Raw genomic sequence first — 15,574 nt, 5'->3', positions numbered from 1 at the left:
TCAGCGCTCTGAAATTCTGCGGAGAAAACCCCCCTCCTCCTCTCTCCCCCACCCCCCATTTGTTTCCTTTTTTAAAGAAGATATATCTCCTGATATTTTATGAATCATGTGATATTTATAGATATTTTATGCTCTAGTGATCGTATTTAAGTGTATGTACACTGCTAAATGTTATTTTTTGTGATTTGTTTGTAATGATGAGTTGTATTTGTTTGCTAATCCTGTGCTTGTTTTGTGGACATTATTAAACTCAGCAGTTTTACTCAAGTATTATGGGAGACCGGGTAATAACAAACATATAAAGGGGAAAAAATATTTATACTCATTTATTACAAAAGTACGTGCCATTAAGTGAATGAGGAATAAATAAGTCATTTGTTGAGATGTAAGCAATTCATTAAGAATTCAATCCACTACTTTAATACATTGAGCCCTTTCATTTATTTAATTGTATTTAGAATACAATGTTAAACATAAAATATAAATACGACCAAAACACACTAGCATACCTAACTTTATGATTATTCCTGGTCTTTAATTCCAAAATTTGAAAACATGACATTTCAATCAAGCTGATACATCTTTCATATTATATACAAAAACACCTGAAACTGAAACACTTGTGAGAATGAAAATGTAACTGTAACTGTGCACAAAATCATTGTGCTGCTTCACTGACCTGTAATATGAGAATAGAGGCTTTGTCCTTGCTGTAGAAACTGCACTATGTAATTGTTTGTAACTGTATGTAACAATCCCTCCCCCTTGATTTTGGGACACTGCTGTAAAAGTGAATTACACCACTCTGCAGCTGTAGGGGGAGCCCAGGAGCAAAAAAAAAAAGTCCTACCGTGTTGATTTTAATACTCTTGATGCTTTATTTAACTGACTCAAGCACAAAGAAAACCATTTTCATGTTTCTAATGAACAACCTGAATCAACAACCTTGAATCATTTCACAATATTAAGTATGATAATGATAAAAGACCTAAATGCTTTGAAATATTGAATTGGAATATTTTGGTTTTTAACTATTTAACAATCCTCTCATAAAGTTTGACAAAAAATTATGAGCAACTACATATATTTCCATGCAAAACTGAGCCTTTGATGAATGTGCCTATTATGTTCACCCGCTTATTTAACTGCCCTGAAACTGGAACTGCCACTTCAGTACTTATTTGCAGATTTTTGTCCAGTCAAATTATACAACTGGAAAATGACCAAGCTACTTCCTTCATGAGTTATACTAGCCACACCAGTTAAACAAGCATCAACAAAGCAGCTGGTAACCCCCACGTAAAAATGATGGAGATGATGGGAAAATATAATACTGTCAATACAGGTCATGAATAATTTTGGCCTTGTTTTTATAACCATGACTAGAATTTTTTTTACCTTTTTATGTTTGTGGTCATGTCATACTTGATTTATCACATCATATATTTAAAAAAACCCAAAAGTTTTGCCCTTTATATCTCAAAATGACTTCTTCCTGCTTGTGGAATATATTTGGATGTTTGTTAACATCACCATGCATCAGCAAACAGGGACAAATTGTATTAGCCATTACAATCACATTTCAAATAACTGCCTCTACTATTTTAGGAATGCCTTATACTATAGTAATACTGCTGCATTCAGTCAAAGGAATATAACATTGCTGTACAAAGAAAAACATAAATCTCCAACTTAGTACATTAATAGAAAAAGAAAACTTTCAATGGAAGTCAGTGTAAACAGATTTAATTACAAATAATTTTGGAGAATCTCTGTTGGTCCATCATTCATTCTCTGTAACTGCTTTTCCAGTGCAGGGTTTCGGTGGGCCTGGAGCCTACCCGCAATCACTTGGCACAAGGTAGGGACACACCCTAGAGGGGGTACCAGTCCTTCGTAAGGTGACACACACACATTCACTCACACACTCTGACACTTTTTTGAGCTGCCAATCCACCTACCAATGTGTGCTTTTGGACTGTGGGAGGAAATCAGAGCACCCAGGGGAAACCTACACGGACAACACACCAAACACCTCCCAGACAGTCACCCAGAGTTGGCTTGAACCCCCAATCCCAGATACCTGGAGCTGTGTGACAGCCACACTACCTGCTGCGCCACCGTGCCACCTTTTAGCGGCCCTCCATTCGTTGTGAAGTTTTCACACAGTCTGAAGGACAGCTGCATTGTTCAAATTAACAATTTGTAGACTAAAAATCTACAAATATGGAGATACATGTTTTTCTTTGAAGGGCATGGTACAGCAGGTCACTGTCACACACTGGGGTTGTGGGCTCACAGCACAGTGCCAGCGGAGTGGATTCATACCCCTGTATGACATTAGATTAATGTGTGGAAACTGTCCCACTCTCAAAGCCTTTTTGTGGAGATTAAACAAATTGGGTGTGCAAGAGTGTGGTTTCTAATGAGTGAATCCTGAGTGATTTCAGAGACCCTCCCTGATATGTTTAATTTGGAAATGCATCATAATCTAGGAGGAAAATGTCTTAGAACTTTATGTGAATGTATTACTGAATGTATCACAATCATTTTTTAGCTGGAAGATGTTATGAAAATGTAAGCAGAAAAAGTCATAATTAATCAAGTTATCAAAGGTGTAGTGTGTCCACTATGTTGAAGTGGTAAAGATTTGATTTTTCTTATACTTTAGGTTATATATAAGGCCTTAAAATGTAAGTTTAATAATGGTCCTGAGCATCTTTTCCTATTGTATTCCAGGAAAGGTTAAGACATTTAATATGCATCTTTATAAAGAAACAGAGAAGTATTGAAATGTGCACTCTTGACTTAAGAAAAAGTACTTTTCCCCCCATCTTTTTCATATTCTTTTTCAGCACATTAACATTTTTTAATCAATTCTTGTTATGGGTGGCACGGTGGCGCAGCAGGTAGTGTTGCAGTCACACAGCTCCAGCGAGGAGGAGTTTGGTGTGTTCTCCCCATATCTGCATGGGTTTCCTCCAAGTACTCCGGTTTCCTTTCACAGTCCAAAAAACACCCATTGGTAGATGGATTGGCGACATGTGTGTGGGTGTCGCCCTGTAAAGGACTGATGCCTCCTCCAGGGTGTGTTCCTGCCTTGCATCCAGTGATACCGAGTAGGCTCTAGACCCACCGTGACTGAACTGGATAAGTGGTTTACAGACAATGAATGAAGGATAAATGTATTTTGCAATGTCAGTAAGTAAAATGTGGTTCGACTGCAACCCTGAAATGGATCAAGCAGAAAAGAAGATGAATTAATTCATTAAAATGTGGTTCAACAAAACATGGTATCAAAACAGGTGTGAAAGTAACACCTGTGCTGTATTAATTAACAAATGTAGACCTTGTCCACAATAGCAGCTTTTTTAAGCCTAAAATTATGTGAGATAGAAGTCAGTGCTGGTGCCTGTTTCGAATAAACGTATCATGGATTATTATGAGAAAGACAGTAAACATGAGAATTATGTTCTGTGTGCAGATAAAGCTACGTTTTTGGTGCACTTTGCTTCTGTGGCGATTGTGTCAAATTATTTCAACAAACAATTATAAATTCAGATTACATTCACAGAGTAACATACAGCAGCATACAGTCTATATTAATGCACCATAGTAGCAAAAATGTCCAATTTTGCTTTCTTTTTTCAAAGTTTTTTCAAAATTTGCTTTGCATTATGCTAATTTATACACCTTTAGCTCACACTTGGCACTGGACATTTCTACACAATGATGAACATCATATCTACAAAAGTGTGTTGATGACTGCTTATCCCACATTTCTTCTGAAAGAGATTCTTCAAAGTCATTAAAGGCAGCGTTCACAATTGTAATCAAAAGACACTTTTTAAAAAAAATCAGAGGATGTTTCCTCACCTTTTACTAGCTCACTTGTGTACTTTAAACATGTCTAATGTGTTTATAAATATCCGGTGTCATTAAATGGCAATTAAATCTCTCTCTCTCTCTCTCTCTCTCTCTCTCTCTCTCTCTCTCTCTCTCTCACTCACTCTCTCTCTCTCTCTCTCTCTCTCTCTCTCTCTCTCTCTCTACTGGCAGCAATGAACAGAAAACTGAGACAATGGAGAGAACTCCAAACGTTGAAAAGCAAGTATGGAAATTATGATATTGCTCTATTCTTGATACACAAGTGGGTAATATTGACATATTTTTGCTGTTACAGATCACTTAAGGTGGAAACGTCTCCAAATTCAGGAGATGGCTAAGTGCACAGAAGACAGTTTGAAGCACATGAAACTGTTACAAACACAGACAAGTTAAACTTCAGCCGATTGCGAAAAACAGTCCTCCTCTCTCTCCCCCCAAACATAATGTTCCATTTAAAAATATGTAGATTTCTGAAAGTAAACAAGCCAGAGAGAACTGGAGTTACCCGCAATCATAGATTGTCCCTTTAATAAGGAGCATGTTGCCCCTTTTTTTGTTGCAAGTGTCCAGACACTTTTCATCTTATATGTTTACTATATATCTAGGCCTTGCCCAAGGGAAACAAGCAGTAGTGCGCAAAAATTTCAGACATAAAAAAACCCTAATTCCTATTTATCTGGGTAATTTATTGGTTTATTAGGTTATAGTTACATTGGCGGATTAAGCATAAATTGGACATAGTAACAGTCTTTGTGGCTGTGGTTTGCTGACGTGCCCACTAGAGGTCGTCTTGACTAATGCTTTAGGACATTGGACAGGATTCTGGAGGCATAACCTCTGGTGGCTAGGAAGGTAAACTACAATATCAACGACAAGCAGCAGAGAGGTACTCTGGGTAAACGACTGCTTCAGTGACTAAATCTTTTTAGTCTTTAGAATTTATCAAATGATGATAGCAGCCAAATGTTAAAAACCAAATATATTTTACACTCACAGAAAAAAGTGGTTACTGAAGTGGTACGTTTTACAGTCACTGTGGTGGTATCCTCAGGGTACATATTCAGTACACATTCAGTCAAATTAGTTAGGGAACATAATTGTTCAATATTCTGTATTATCTATAGTTTTTAAAGTTGTTTATTTCATACGTGCCATTTCACCTTCAAGACTTATATTATATTATTTTATTTTACACAGTTCAGTAATGAAATCTTACAAATATTCTGGAGAAGAAAATGTGATGTATATTTAAGGAACACAATTTGAATGTAAAACTACTTGTAGCTTTTAAAGATACATTTACACTATTTGTACATTTACTGACAGTAATGTACCTGTACAGATATTTTTTAAAAATTGAAACAGTCAGAAATGATTTGCCAAAAATTTTAAACCCATAAACATTTTGGAATTATTTTTCTTCTTAATTTATTTATTGGCTTCAAATCAAATGTTGCAGATTATTTCAGTTTTATGGTAATTCCGTCAATAAAGAAAACCAAAAGCAGAAACAATATCTAGATTACTTACATAATTATTTCTCATTATTATGTTTAATTTTCTAATAATGTAAGAAATACAAGTTCTCACTGTTTTGTGATGATATGGCATAGAACATCATGGTGTCATACCAACACATACTATGATAATATAAGTTGCAATTATGATATAATTCTTCAGTATTAGTTTAACTACTTGCTCTTATTTAAAGTGGCATAAATGGGCTTCCAAATGAGAATGCTGACAATTACTAGAAAATCCTGGGTCAGTTACAACTTACTCATGTATAATGTCATGATGCAGTAATGCGCCGTGACCAGGAGATGGAGCCACAACACAGAAAACGTTAGTCTTCCGAACAGCATAGGCTAGATACCGGAGAAATATCATCTGGCTCATTATGACACCGTCAGTGTTCCGTCGCACTGCTGCCTGGCCCACAGACCAGCTATGGCTCTGGGTCATTATGACACCGTCAGTGTTCCATCGCTCTGCTGCCTGGCCCACAGACCAGCTATTTCTCTGGGTCATTATGACACCCTGGCCCACAAGCCAGCTGTTGCTCTGGGTCATTATGACACCTCCAGTTTTCAGTGCTCTGGGTCATAATCACCACCAGTTGCTCTGCTTCCTGGCCCATAGGCCAGCTATTGCTCTGGGTCATTAAAATATCGTTATTGTCCTGTGGCCCTCTTACCTAGCCCACAGGCACTAGGCACTGACGCCGTCAGTGTTCCATCGCTCTGCTGCCTGGCCCACAGACCAGCTAGGGCTCTGGGTCCTTATGACACCCTGGCCCACAGGCCAGCTGTTGCTCTGGGTCATTATGACACCACCAGTGTTCCGTCGCTCTGCTACCTGGCCCACAGAACAGTTATTGCTCTGGGTCATTATGACATGGCAGGGGTTTTGTCGCTCTGCTGCCCGGCACACAGGCCAGCTATTGTTCTGTGTCATTATGACACCACCAGCTATTCCTCTTGGTCATTAAAATATCGTCTATGGGCCAGCTATTGCTCTGGGTAATTACAATATTGTCACTGTCCTGTGGCTTTGTTGCATGGCCCATAGGCCAGCTATTGCTCTGGGTCATTATGACACCGCCAGTGTTCCGTTGCTCTGTTGCCTGGCCCACAGGCCACCTATTGCTCTGGGTCATTATGATATTGTCAGTGTTGTGTCGCTCTGCTGCCTGGCCTACAGGCCACCTATTGCTCTGAATCATTATGACACAACCCGTGTTCCGTCGTTCTGCTGCCTGGCCCAAAGACCAGCTATTGCTCTGGGTCATTATGACAACGTCACTGTTCCATCGCTTTGCTGCCTGGCCCACAGGCCAGCTATTGCTCTGGGTCATTATGACACCACCAGTGTTCTGTTGCTCTGCTGCCTGGCCCACAGCCCAGCTATTGCTCTAGGTCATTATGACATCATCAACGTTCCGTCGCTCTGTTCTGTAGCCTACAGGCTAGCTATTGCTCTGGGTCAATATGACAACGCCAGGGTTCCGTCACTCTGTTGCCTGGCCCACAGGCCAGCTATTGCTCTGGGTCATTATGACATCATCAATATTCTGTCTCTCTGCTGCCTGGCCTACAGGCCAGCTATTCCCTGATTGCAAGGAGACAGTAAACTACTGTTGGCCCACCGAGGGCAACATTGGACATCCACTATTTTTTTGCACAGCGTTTTCTGGGCGGACTGCTGGTGATTAAACAGAATTTTAGATAAAATGCCACATTTTAGCACTTTTCCATTCACAGTCAAATTTATATTTTTTCCTTCATTAGGTTCTTTTGTTATCCTTTAAAAATAAAATTAGTAAATAATTTTATCCAGCACAGTGTCAACATCTTTAAGAAAATCATTTTATATCAGGCATTCCAGGTAGGCTCTGGACCCACCGCAACCATGAATTGGATAAGCGCTTACAGATAATGAATGAATGAATGAATTTTATATCAGGCATACTCATTATTAAATCTCTCATAGATGTAGGTAATTTTTGTATTGTTCTGGAAACATTTGTTTCCAGAATAAAAGTCTCTGTGAGTTTAAAATCTGTTTGAAGAGATTAAAATTTTGTTATATCCTGTACACAGGACGGTAATCTGAGTAGTCCGATGGTGGACCAGCAGTGGTCTACAGTCAGTGGTGTGCCAGCCTTTTATGCCAGTGGACTGATACATGCTCGCTGTCCCTGGGTTGCTCTAGGTCATTAAGACATCATCAGTGGTCCGTCGCTCTGCTGCCTGGTCCCTAGGCCAGCTATTGCTCTGGGTCATTATGACACCACCAGTGTTCTGTCGCTCTGCTGACTTGCCCACATGCCAGCTATTGCTCTGGGTTATTATGAGACTGCCAGTGTTCCGTCGCTCTGCAACATGGCCCATAGGCCAGCTATTGGTCTGGATCATTAAGAAGACACCAGTGTTCTGTCACTCTGCTGCCTGGACCTCAGGCCACCTATTGCTCTGGGTCATTATGACATTGTCAGTGTTCCGTCACTCTGCTGCCTGGCACAAAGACCAGCTATTGCTCTGGGTCATTATGATACTGGCAGTGTTCTGTTGCTCTGCTGCCTGGCCCACAGGCCAGCAATTGCTCTGGGTCATTATGATACTGGCAGTGTTCTGTCGCTCTGCTGCCTGGCCCACAAGCCAGCTATTGCTCTGGGTCATTATGACACCATCAGTGTTCTGTCACTCTGCTGCCTGGACCTCAGGCCACCTATTGCTCTGGGTCATTATGACATCGTCAGTGTTCCGTCGCTCTGCTGCCTGGCCCACAGACCAGCTATTGCTCTGGGTCATTATGATACTGGCAGTGTTCCGTCGCTCTGCTGCCTGGCCCGCAAGCCAGCTATTGCTCTGGGTCATTATGACACTGCCAGTGTTCCGTCGCTCTGCTGACTTGCCCACAGGCCAGCTATTGCCCTGGGTTATTATGACACCGCCAGTGTTCCGTCGCTCTGCAACCTGGCCCACAGGCCAGCTAATGCTCTGGGTCATTATGACACCACCAGTGTTCCGTCACTCATCTGCCTGGCCCACCAGCCAGCTATTGCTCTGGATCATTATGATGCCACCAGTGTTCCATAACTCAACTGCCTGGCCCACAGGCCAGCTATTTTTCTGAATCATTATGACACCATCAGTGTTCTGTCACTCTGCTGCCTGGACCTCAGGCCAGCTATTGCTCTGGGTCATTATGACTTCGTCAGTGTTCCGTCTCTCTGCTGCCTGGTCCATAGCCAGCTATTGCTCTGGGTCATTATGAAACCACCAGTGTTCCGTCGCTCTGCTGCCTGGCCCACAAGCCAGCTTTTGCTCTGGGTCTTTATGACGCCGCCAGTGTTCCGTCACTCTGCTGCCTGGCCCACAAGCCAGCTATTGCTCTGGGTCATTATGACATCATCAATGTTCTGTCACTCTGCTGCCTGGCCCACCAGCCAGCTATTGCTCTGGGTCATTATGACACTGCCAGTGTTCTGTGGCTCTGACGCCTGGCCCAAAGCGAGCTATTGCTCTAGGTCATTATGACACCGCCAGTGTTCCGTTGCTCTGCTGCCTGGCCCCTAGGCCAGCTATTACTATGGGTCATTATGACATTGTCAGTGTTCTGTCGCTCTGCTGCCTGGCCCACAGGCCTTCTATTGCTCTGGGTCATTATGACATCATCAGTGTTCCTTCGCTCTGCTGCTTGGCCCCTAGGCCAGCTATTGCTCTGGGTCATTATGACACTGCCAGTGTTCTGTGGCTCTGCTGCCTGGCCCAAAGCGAGCTATTGCTCTAGGTCATTATGACACCGCCAGTGTTCCGTTGCTCTGCTGCCTGGCCCCTAGGCCAGCTATTGCCCTGGGTCATTATGACACCGCCAGTGTTCCGTCGCTCTGCTGCCTGGCCCCTAGGCCAGCTATTACTATGGGTCATTATGACATTGTCAGTGTTCTGTCGCTCTGCTGCCTGGCCCACAGGCCAGCTATTGCTCTGGGTCATTATGACATCATCAGTGTTCCTTCGCTCTGCTGCTTGGCCCCTAGGACAGCTATTGCTCTGGGTCATTATGACACTGCCAGTGTTCTGTGGCTCTGCTGCCTGGCCCAAAGCGAGCTATTGCTCTAGGTCATTATGACACCGCCAGTGTTCCGTCGCTCTGCTGCCTGGCCCCTAGGCCAGATATTACTATGGGTCATTATGACATTGTCAGTGTTCTGTCGCTCTGCTGCCTGGCCCACAGGCCTTCTATTGCTCTGGGTCATTATGACACCGCCAGTGTTCCATCGTTCTGCTGCCTGGCCCCTAGGCCAGCTATTACTCTGGGTCATTATGACATTGTCAGTGTTCCATTGCTCTGCTGCCTGGCCCACAGGCCTTCTATTGCTCTGGGTCATTATGACATCATCAGTGTTCCTTCGCTCGGCTGCTTGGCCCCTAGGCCAGCTATTGCTCTGGGTCATTATGACACCGGCAGTGTTCTGTGGCTCTGCTGCCTTAGCCCGCAGGCCAGCTATTGCCCTGAATCATTATGACACCGCCAGTGTTCCGTCGCTCTGCTCCCTGGCCCACAGGCCAACTATTGCTCTGGGTCGTTATGACATCATCAGTGTTCCATCGCTTTGCTGCCTGGCTGCTTTTTAAAATCAGGATAATGTTGACAAACCTTTTAAATCTTTCTGTGTTTGGTTTATACACTGAATTGTATTCAGAAGAAATAAGAAAACAAATTTGTCTTATGTCTACAAAATTAACATATTACTCAAAATTTTGATTTTTAAATGTGTTCGTGTCTAAAGCTCTGGTTGTATGCCTCTGGCCAGTCTGGGAGTACAGTCTAGTTAATTTAAAACACTGCCATCTGACTGAATTGTTCTGGTTACATTATGTAAATGTGCATAAAAAGTAGAACAATACCCTTTGAAACATAATATGAGCGAGTGAAAAACTAAAAAAAAATGTAACATTAATGTTTTTAATAGTGAAACAATATTGAATTGAACAATATACTATTAAATCAGTATAGTAAAAATACTATTAAAATGATTTAATATGATATTTATACCATTATAAAGAAAAGATAGAACTGACATCCGTTTAAATTGTCAAATGGGGTAACCACAAAAAATTACAAATATCTAATATCTAAAAATTACAAATATCTATTTCACACCTCCTAGAGTACATGCAATTGCTCTCATAAAATTAGTAGCTTATTTAGTAATATCCCATGAGAATATGTTTTATTATATTTTTTTGAAATTTAGATTATATGAATTTTTCATTGTACTGACCAGGCCATGTGCCATAAACATATTGTTTTATGTATATTCGTTGACCATTTGTGTAAACCATTATTATAGTGTATTAGAGTATTAAGTTATAATCCATATTAACCTTTTTGTACAATATTAGTCTTATAGGTAAGATACTGGTTAAACCAAATGACATAAATCTGTTACACCAACTGACCATAAACCTTCTACAGCAAAAGAACAAGAAATTGACAAAGAAAATATTCATCAAGGTGAACAAAACTGGATATTTCAGTATATGTTTATGTCATTCATCGTATTCTATATCAAAAACAATTTCATAATATCAATAAAAAAGGGATTAACCTGTGTTTTATTCTGATTTTAGTTCAGCCCTCATACAATTTCAGTTCGTAAAATGACAGCCATTGTTTTCAAAGAGAGAGTGTGAGTGAAGGAGAGCCAATATGTTGCCAATATGTACACAGGACAGTAATCCGAGCAGTCCATAAAAGGCTGGCACACTACTGACTGTAGACCACTGCTGGTTCACCATCGGACCACTCAGATTACTGTCCTGTGTACAGGATATAACAAATTTTTAATCTCCTCAAACAGATTTTAAATTCACAGAGACTTTTATTCTGAGAACAAACTAATACAAATATTACCAATACTGTGAGACATATAATAATGAGTATAATACTGATATAAAATGATTATGCTAAAACTGTTGACACTTTGCTGGATTAAAATTATTTACTAATCTTATTTATAAAGGATAAAAAAATAAACTAATGAAGGGAAAAAATGTAAATTGGACTGTGAATGGAAAAGTGCTAAAATGTGGCATTTTGTCTAAAATTGTTTAATCACCAGCGGTACACCCAGAAAACACTGTGCAAAACACTAGTGGACCTCCAACTTTGCCCTCAGTGGGACAACAGTGGTCCGCCGTCTCCTTGCTGTCAAGGGTGGACCAGCAGTGGTCTACAGTCAGTGGTGTGCCAGCCTTTTTATGCCAGTGGACCGATATATGCTCGCTTTTCCAACTTTTAATCGCCAAACTTATCTCAGGCAAACAAAGTTAAATACAATAAAAACATGTATGCCTTGTTTTCAATAATTTCAATCACACTAAAACAATACAGTATAAATCACTGGTATGCTGCAAATTTCTTGCCATAGTATATAGTAACGTGTTACAGTGGTTGCTAGAAGGTCATTTCTAGCTTAAGGTTTAATGTGTCTGTTATGAAATGATCCAGTTTATCGAGTTGAGATAAAAATAAAAATTAATATGGATTGTCAGAACAGACTATAATCCATTCTAATTATCAAACATTGATACGTTTTTGGCGCATTTGGCGTAATTTAGGTATTCGGTCAGTAGAGGGAGCAAAGCACTCATTGTATTTGAGTACAATGTATACACTCAAATGTACTCATTGTATTTGAGTACAATGACGTTTCAACCTACAGCGATAAACAATAATATTAAAATGTCCTCTGGTTTCAGCTCCCATTGTCCATTTCATCAGCTGTAAATACCGTATAGGTGCACTGACGTAGTTGTTGCGTGAGTGTTGGGATTGTACAAATGATCAGATGTGCACATTTTTTGTTGATTCTCTAATCCTTCAGCTGTTAGCTGCGGTCCAGAGCAACACACACACACACACACACACACACACACACACACACACACATACACACACACACACAAGCTTTCATTTCATTACCTGCTTTCTTTTGAATGAGGTGATTGTGATGCTTGCACAATTTACTGGGATTTAGTATGGTATCACACACATGGTGTCTTTAGTACCAATTATCATTCATTCATTCATTCATTCATTCATTGTCTAATGAATGGGTCGGGAGCAGAATCACTGGGCGCAAGGCAGGAACACACCTCGGAGGAGGCCCTAGTCCTTAACAGGGTAACACACACTCACACATTCACTCACACCCATGGGCACCTTTGAGTAGTCAATCCACCTACCAATGTGTGTTTTTGGAATGTAGGAGGAAGTCGGAGCACCAGGAGGAAACCCATGCAGACACAGGGAGAACTACCCATTTTCAGGAGTCTAAAAAATGTCAAATTTATATGAAATATTAAATGCCCCATGCAGCACAGTTTCGGTCAAACATAGCATATTTGTAGGTATCGATTCATCCTACCTGGACTTAATAAAATAAAGAGGCAACATTGTTGATTGCTTTACTAATAGGCCTATACTATCGCCTCTCCTATGCAATTGGATGAACAAACTAAACTAATATTGTGTTTTGTTTGGCTGCTTGAATAGAAAACACATTTACATGCATTTTAATAAAATTTGAATATAACAAACAAGCAATGCCAGTTCATAAGCTAGTTCAAATACAACTCATTTTTTTCCAGTCTTGTTTTCTTTAATCTTTTTTGGTAAAATGTAAAAATTTGTATAATATTAAGGAGGATTAATAGGTGAATTGTTTCTATTTTGCTGCAGAAACAGCTTCTATCCTTCCTGCAATGCTATAGGCTTTATATTGGAATATTGCTATGAGGACCATCCCAAGGTATGCTCCAAACTGAGTATTAAAATCATAGCCACAATGTTAGGTTTTCAAAGACGTTTGTCCATTAAAAAAAAAAAGAAAAATAGTTAAAAGACTCACTTTTCTCAGTGGATCTGAAATTTAATTGCCCAGATAGTCTTAAAGGAACACTAGTTAATGGTTTTACCTTAAAATCAAAGCTTCAAAATCATTGTGAAGAATTACTGACCTGTAATAGGGAAAATAAAGCCTCTGTTGTTGCTAATCTGGGCTCAGCACTGCAGAAACTGCACTATGTAACATTTGGAAGAGGGTAGGAGACCACCAGTCTCTCCCCCTTGCCACCAGTTTCATTAAAGTGCTATAAAGATGAATTACACTAGGGGGGAGCCCCAGGAGCAAATAACTGAAATCTTAACTAGTGTTCCTTTAAGGCTTCTCAAACTGCTGTAATTTATTCAGGTTTGTTGGCCTCCTTGCTCAAACACTGTTTTTCGATTCACACCACACATCTTTTAAGGAATTTAGGTCAAGACTTTAAAATGGTCATTCTAATACATTCATTCATTATCTGTAAGCGCTTATCCAGTTCAGGGTCGCGGTGGGTCCAGAGCCTACCTGGAATCATTTGGCGCAAGGCGGGAATACACCCTACATGCCTATGTTCTAGTTACTTAGATCAAAATCCCTTATTTACACCAGAGTTCGAAAGCAAGCCTTCACACTTACTCTAATGAACAACACTAACAGATAAATCGCACCAGGGTTCATTTTAATCAAACCAAACTGAAAAATATAAACATACCCCTAATGGTGGATATAAACACTTACCTCCAGCTCCATGAGTTCTTTTTTTGTTTGTTTGTTTTAGTTTTCTATGATTCCATTTGCACAGTGACCCTGAAATGGAATAGCGGAAAAAGAAGATGAGATGAGATGAGATGATTCCATTTGAACATATAGGACCAAATTTCGCTCAGCCTTTGTGCCTCCTGTACGATGTAGTCTTTGTGCCATTGCAATTTTTTAAATAAATTGTCACAGTTCAAAGAAAAACACATATCTCCAACAAAGTGAATTTATAAGAGAATAGGAAAAAAAGACCTTCTTACTTTCAGTGGAAGTCAATGTAAAAAGATGATTAGATTTTTTAAACATATGTTTAACCCTGATGGACATTTGTTCACCACTTTAATCCATGTATGTGTGTTCCTATGCAGTCTCAGAGGTGAGGCAGTGTCTCATCTTCAACGTGTTATATTTTGATGAGAGCGCTTTGGGGCACTATTACAGCTGCAGGCATCAGTAGATAATGGCCCAGCCTCCATGAATATTAGATATGCTTCCTCCTATGCCTTAAAAAACCATAGCGTCATTAAAAACCTCAGAGAAAACCAATACATTCAGGTTCTGGATTGTAACCATGACGCGTTTTATCTTTTATCAATGTCATGTGTGCATGTTGTCCGGCGGAGGCTAATGCTCTGGTAGAGATTTGCTTGAGCAGAGGGGTGGTCCTTTCTGCTGCCCACTCTACAGATCAGTGGGGATTTTGCTCTTTGGAGTAAACATGGCAGGGGAGATTGTAGTGGGGATGCTTTATAACTTATTACTACCGCTTATTCTACTAACAGGTGAGTGAAATTCAACCTTTTTAATTCTACTCTACTTTCATACACTTTAGAACAATCCAAAACTGACTGAGATTCCTGCTAAACGTTAAATGCTTTTAAAGAGTGGCAATGCGAGTACAAGCCTTGAGAAAATGATAGAGTATTATCTAGGAATCTATAGAGAATCTATGACTAATGTAAACACATTTTTTTTAGCACAGCAGCTAGAAAGGCAGGTATTATTTAATATGTCTCTTCTGGGGATCTTGATAAAATGTAGTTTGAGCTCATTTATGCATTAATTATAAGGACACAAACTGCATTAATAGTAAATCACCAAGGTAAGTTCAGAAAAAGGTCACTTCAAGATTTAACATTTGCCTTTAACTGGCGTGTTCTGAATATACACTCTGTGGCCAAATGTTTGTGGACAGCTGTCCATGAAACGTTTATCATTCACTCGTTGTCTGTAACCACACATCCAACCCAGGGTCCGCGGTGTGTCCGGAGCCCACTCAGAATCAAGGCAGGAACACACCCCAGAGGAGGCACAAGTCCCCCGCAGAGGGACACACACTCACATATTCACACACACACACACACACACACACACACACACACACACCTACACCTATGGACACTTTTAAGTCACCAATCCACCAACAACATGTGTTTTTGGACTGTGGGATGAACCTGGAGGAAAAACACCAAGCTCCTCACAGACAGTCCCACAGAGCAGGGCTTGAACCCACAACTCCAGGGACCCTGGAGC

General features: G+C 40.4%; 1 protein-coding gene across 1 annotated transcript in view; it reads left to right on the top strand.

Annotated features, from left to right (window-relative positions):
* Window positions 1-14,759: 14,759 nt before the first annotated feature.
* si:dkey-11f4.7 (piezo-type mechanosensitive ion channel component 2) overlaps window positions 14,760-15,574 on the top strand; it is a 47,746-nt gene continuing 46,931 nt past the window's right edge. Inside the window, exon 1 of the mRNA XM_066644414.1 lies at window positions 14,760-14,823. Within this exon, the coding sequence (XP_066500511.1) occupies window positions 14,760-14,823 (64 nt within the window). The remainder of the gene's footprint in view (window positions 14,824-15,574) is intronic.

Source organism: Hoplias malabaricus, chromosome 14, assembly GCF_029633855.1.
Source record: "Hoplias malabaricus isolate fHopMal1 chromosome 14, fHopMal1.hap1, whole genome shotgun sequence".
Taxonomy (NCBI): Eukaryota; Metazoa; Chordata; class Actinopteri; order Characiformes; family Erythrinidae; genus Hoplias; species Hoplias malabaricus.
Note: the sequence above shows the minus strand (reverse complement) of the source record. Positions and strands in the feature narration are given on the sequence as shown.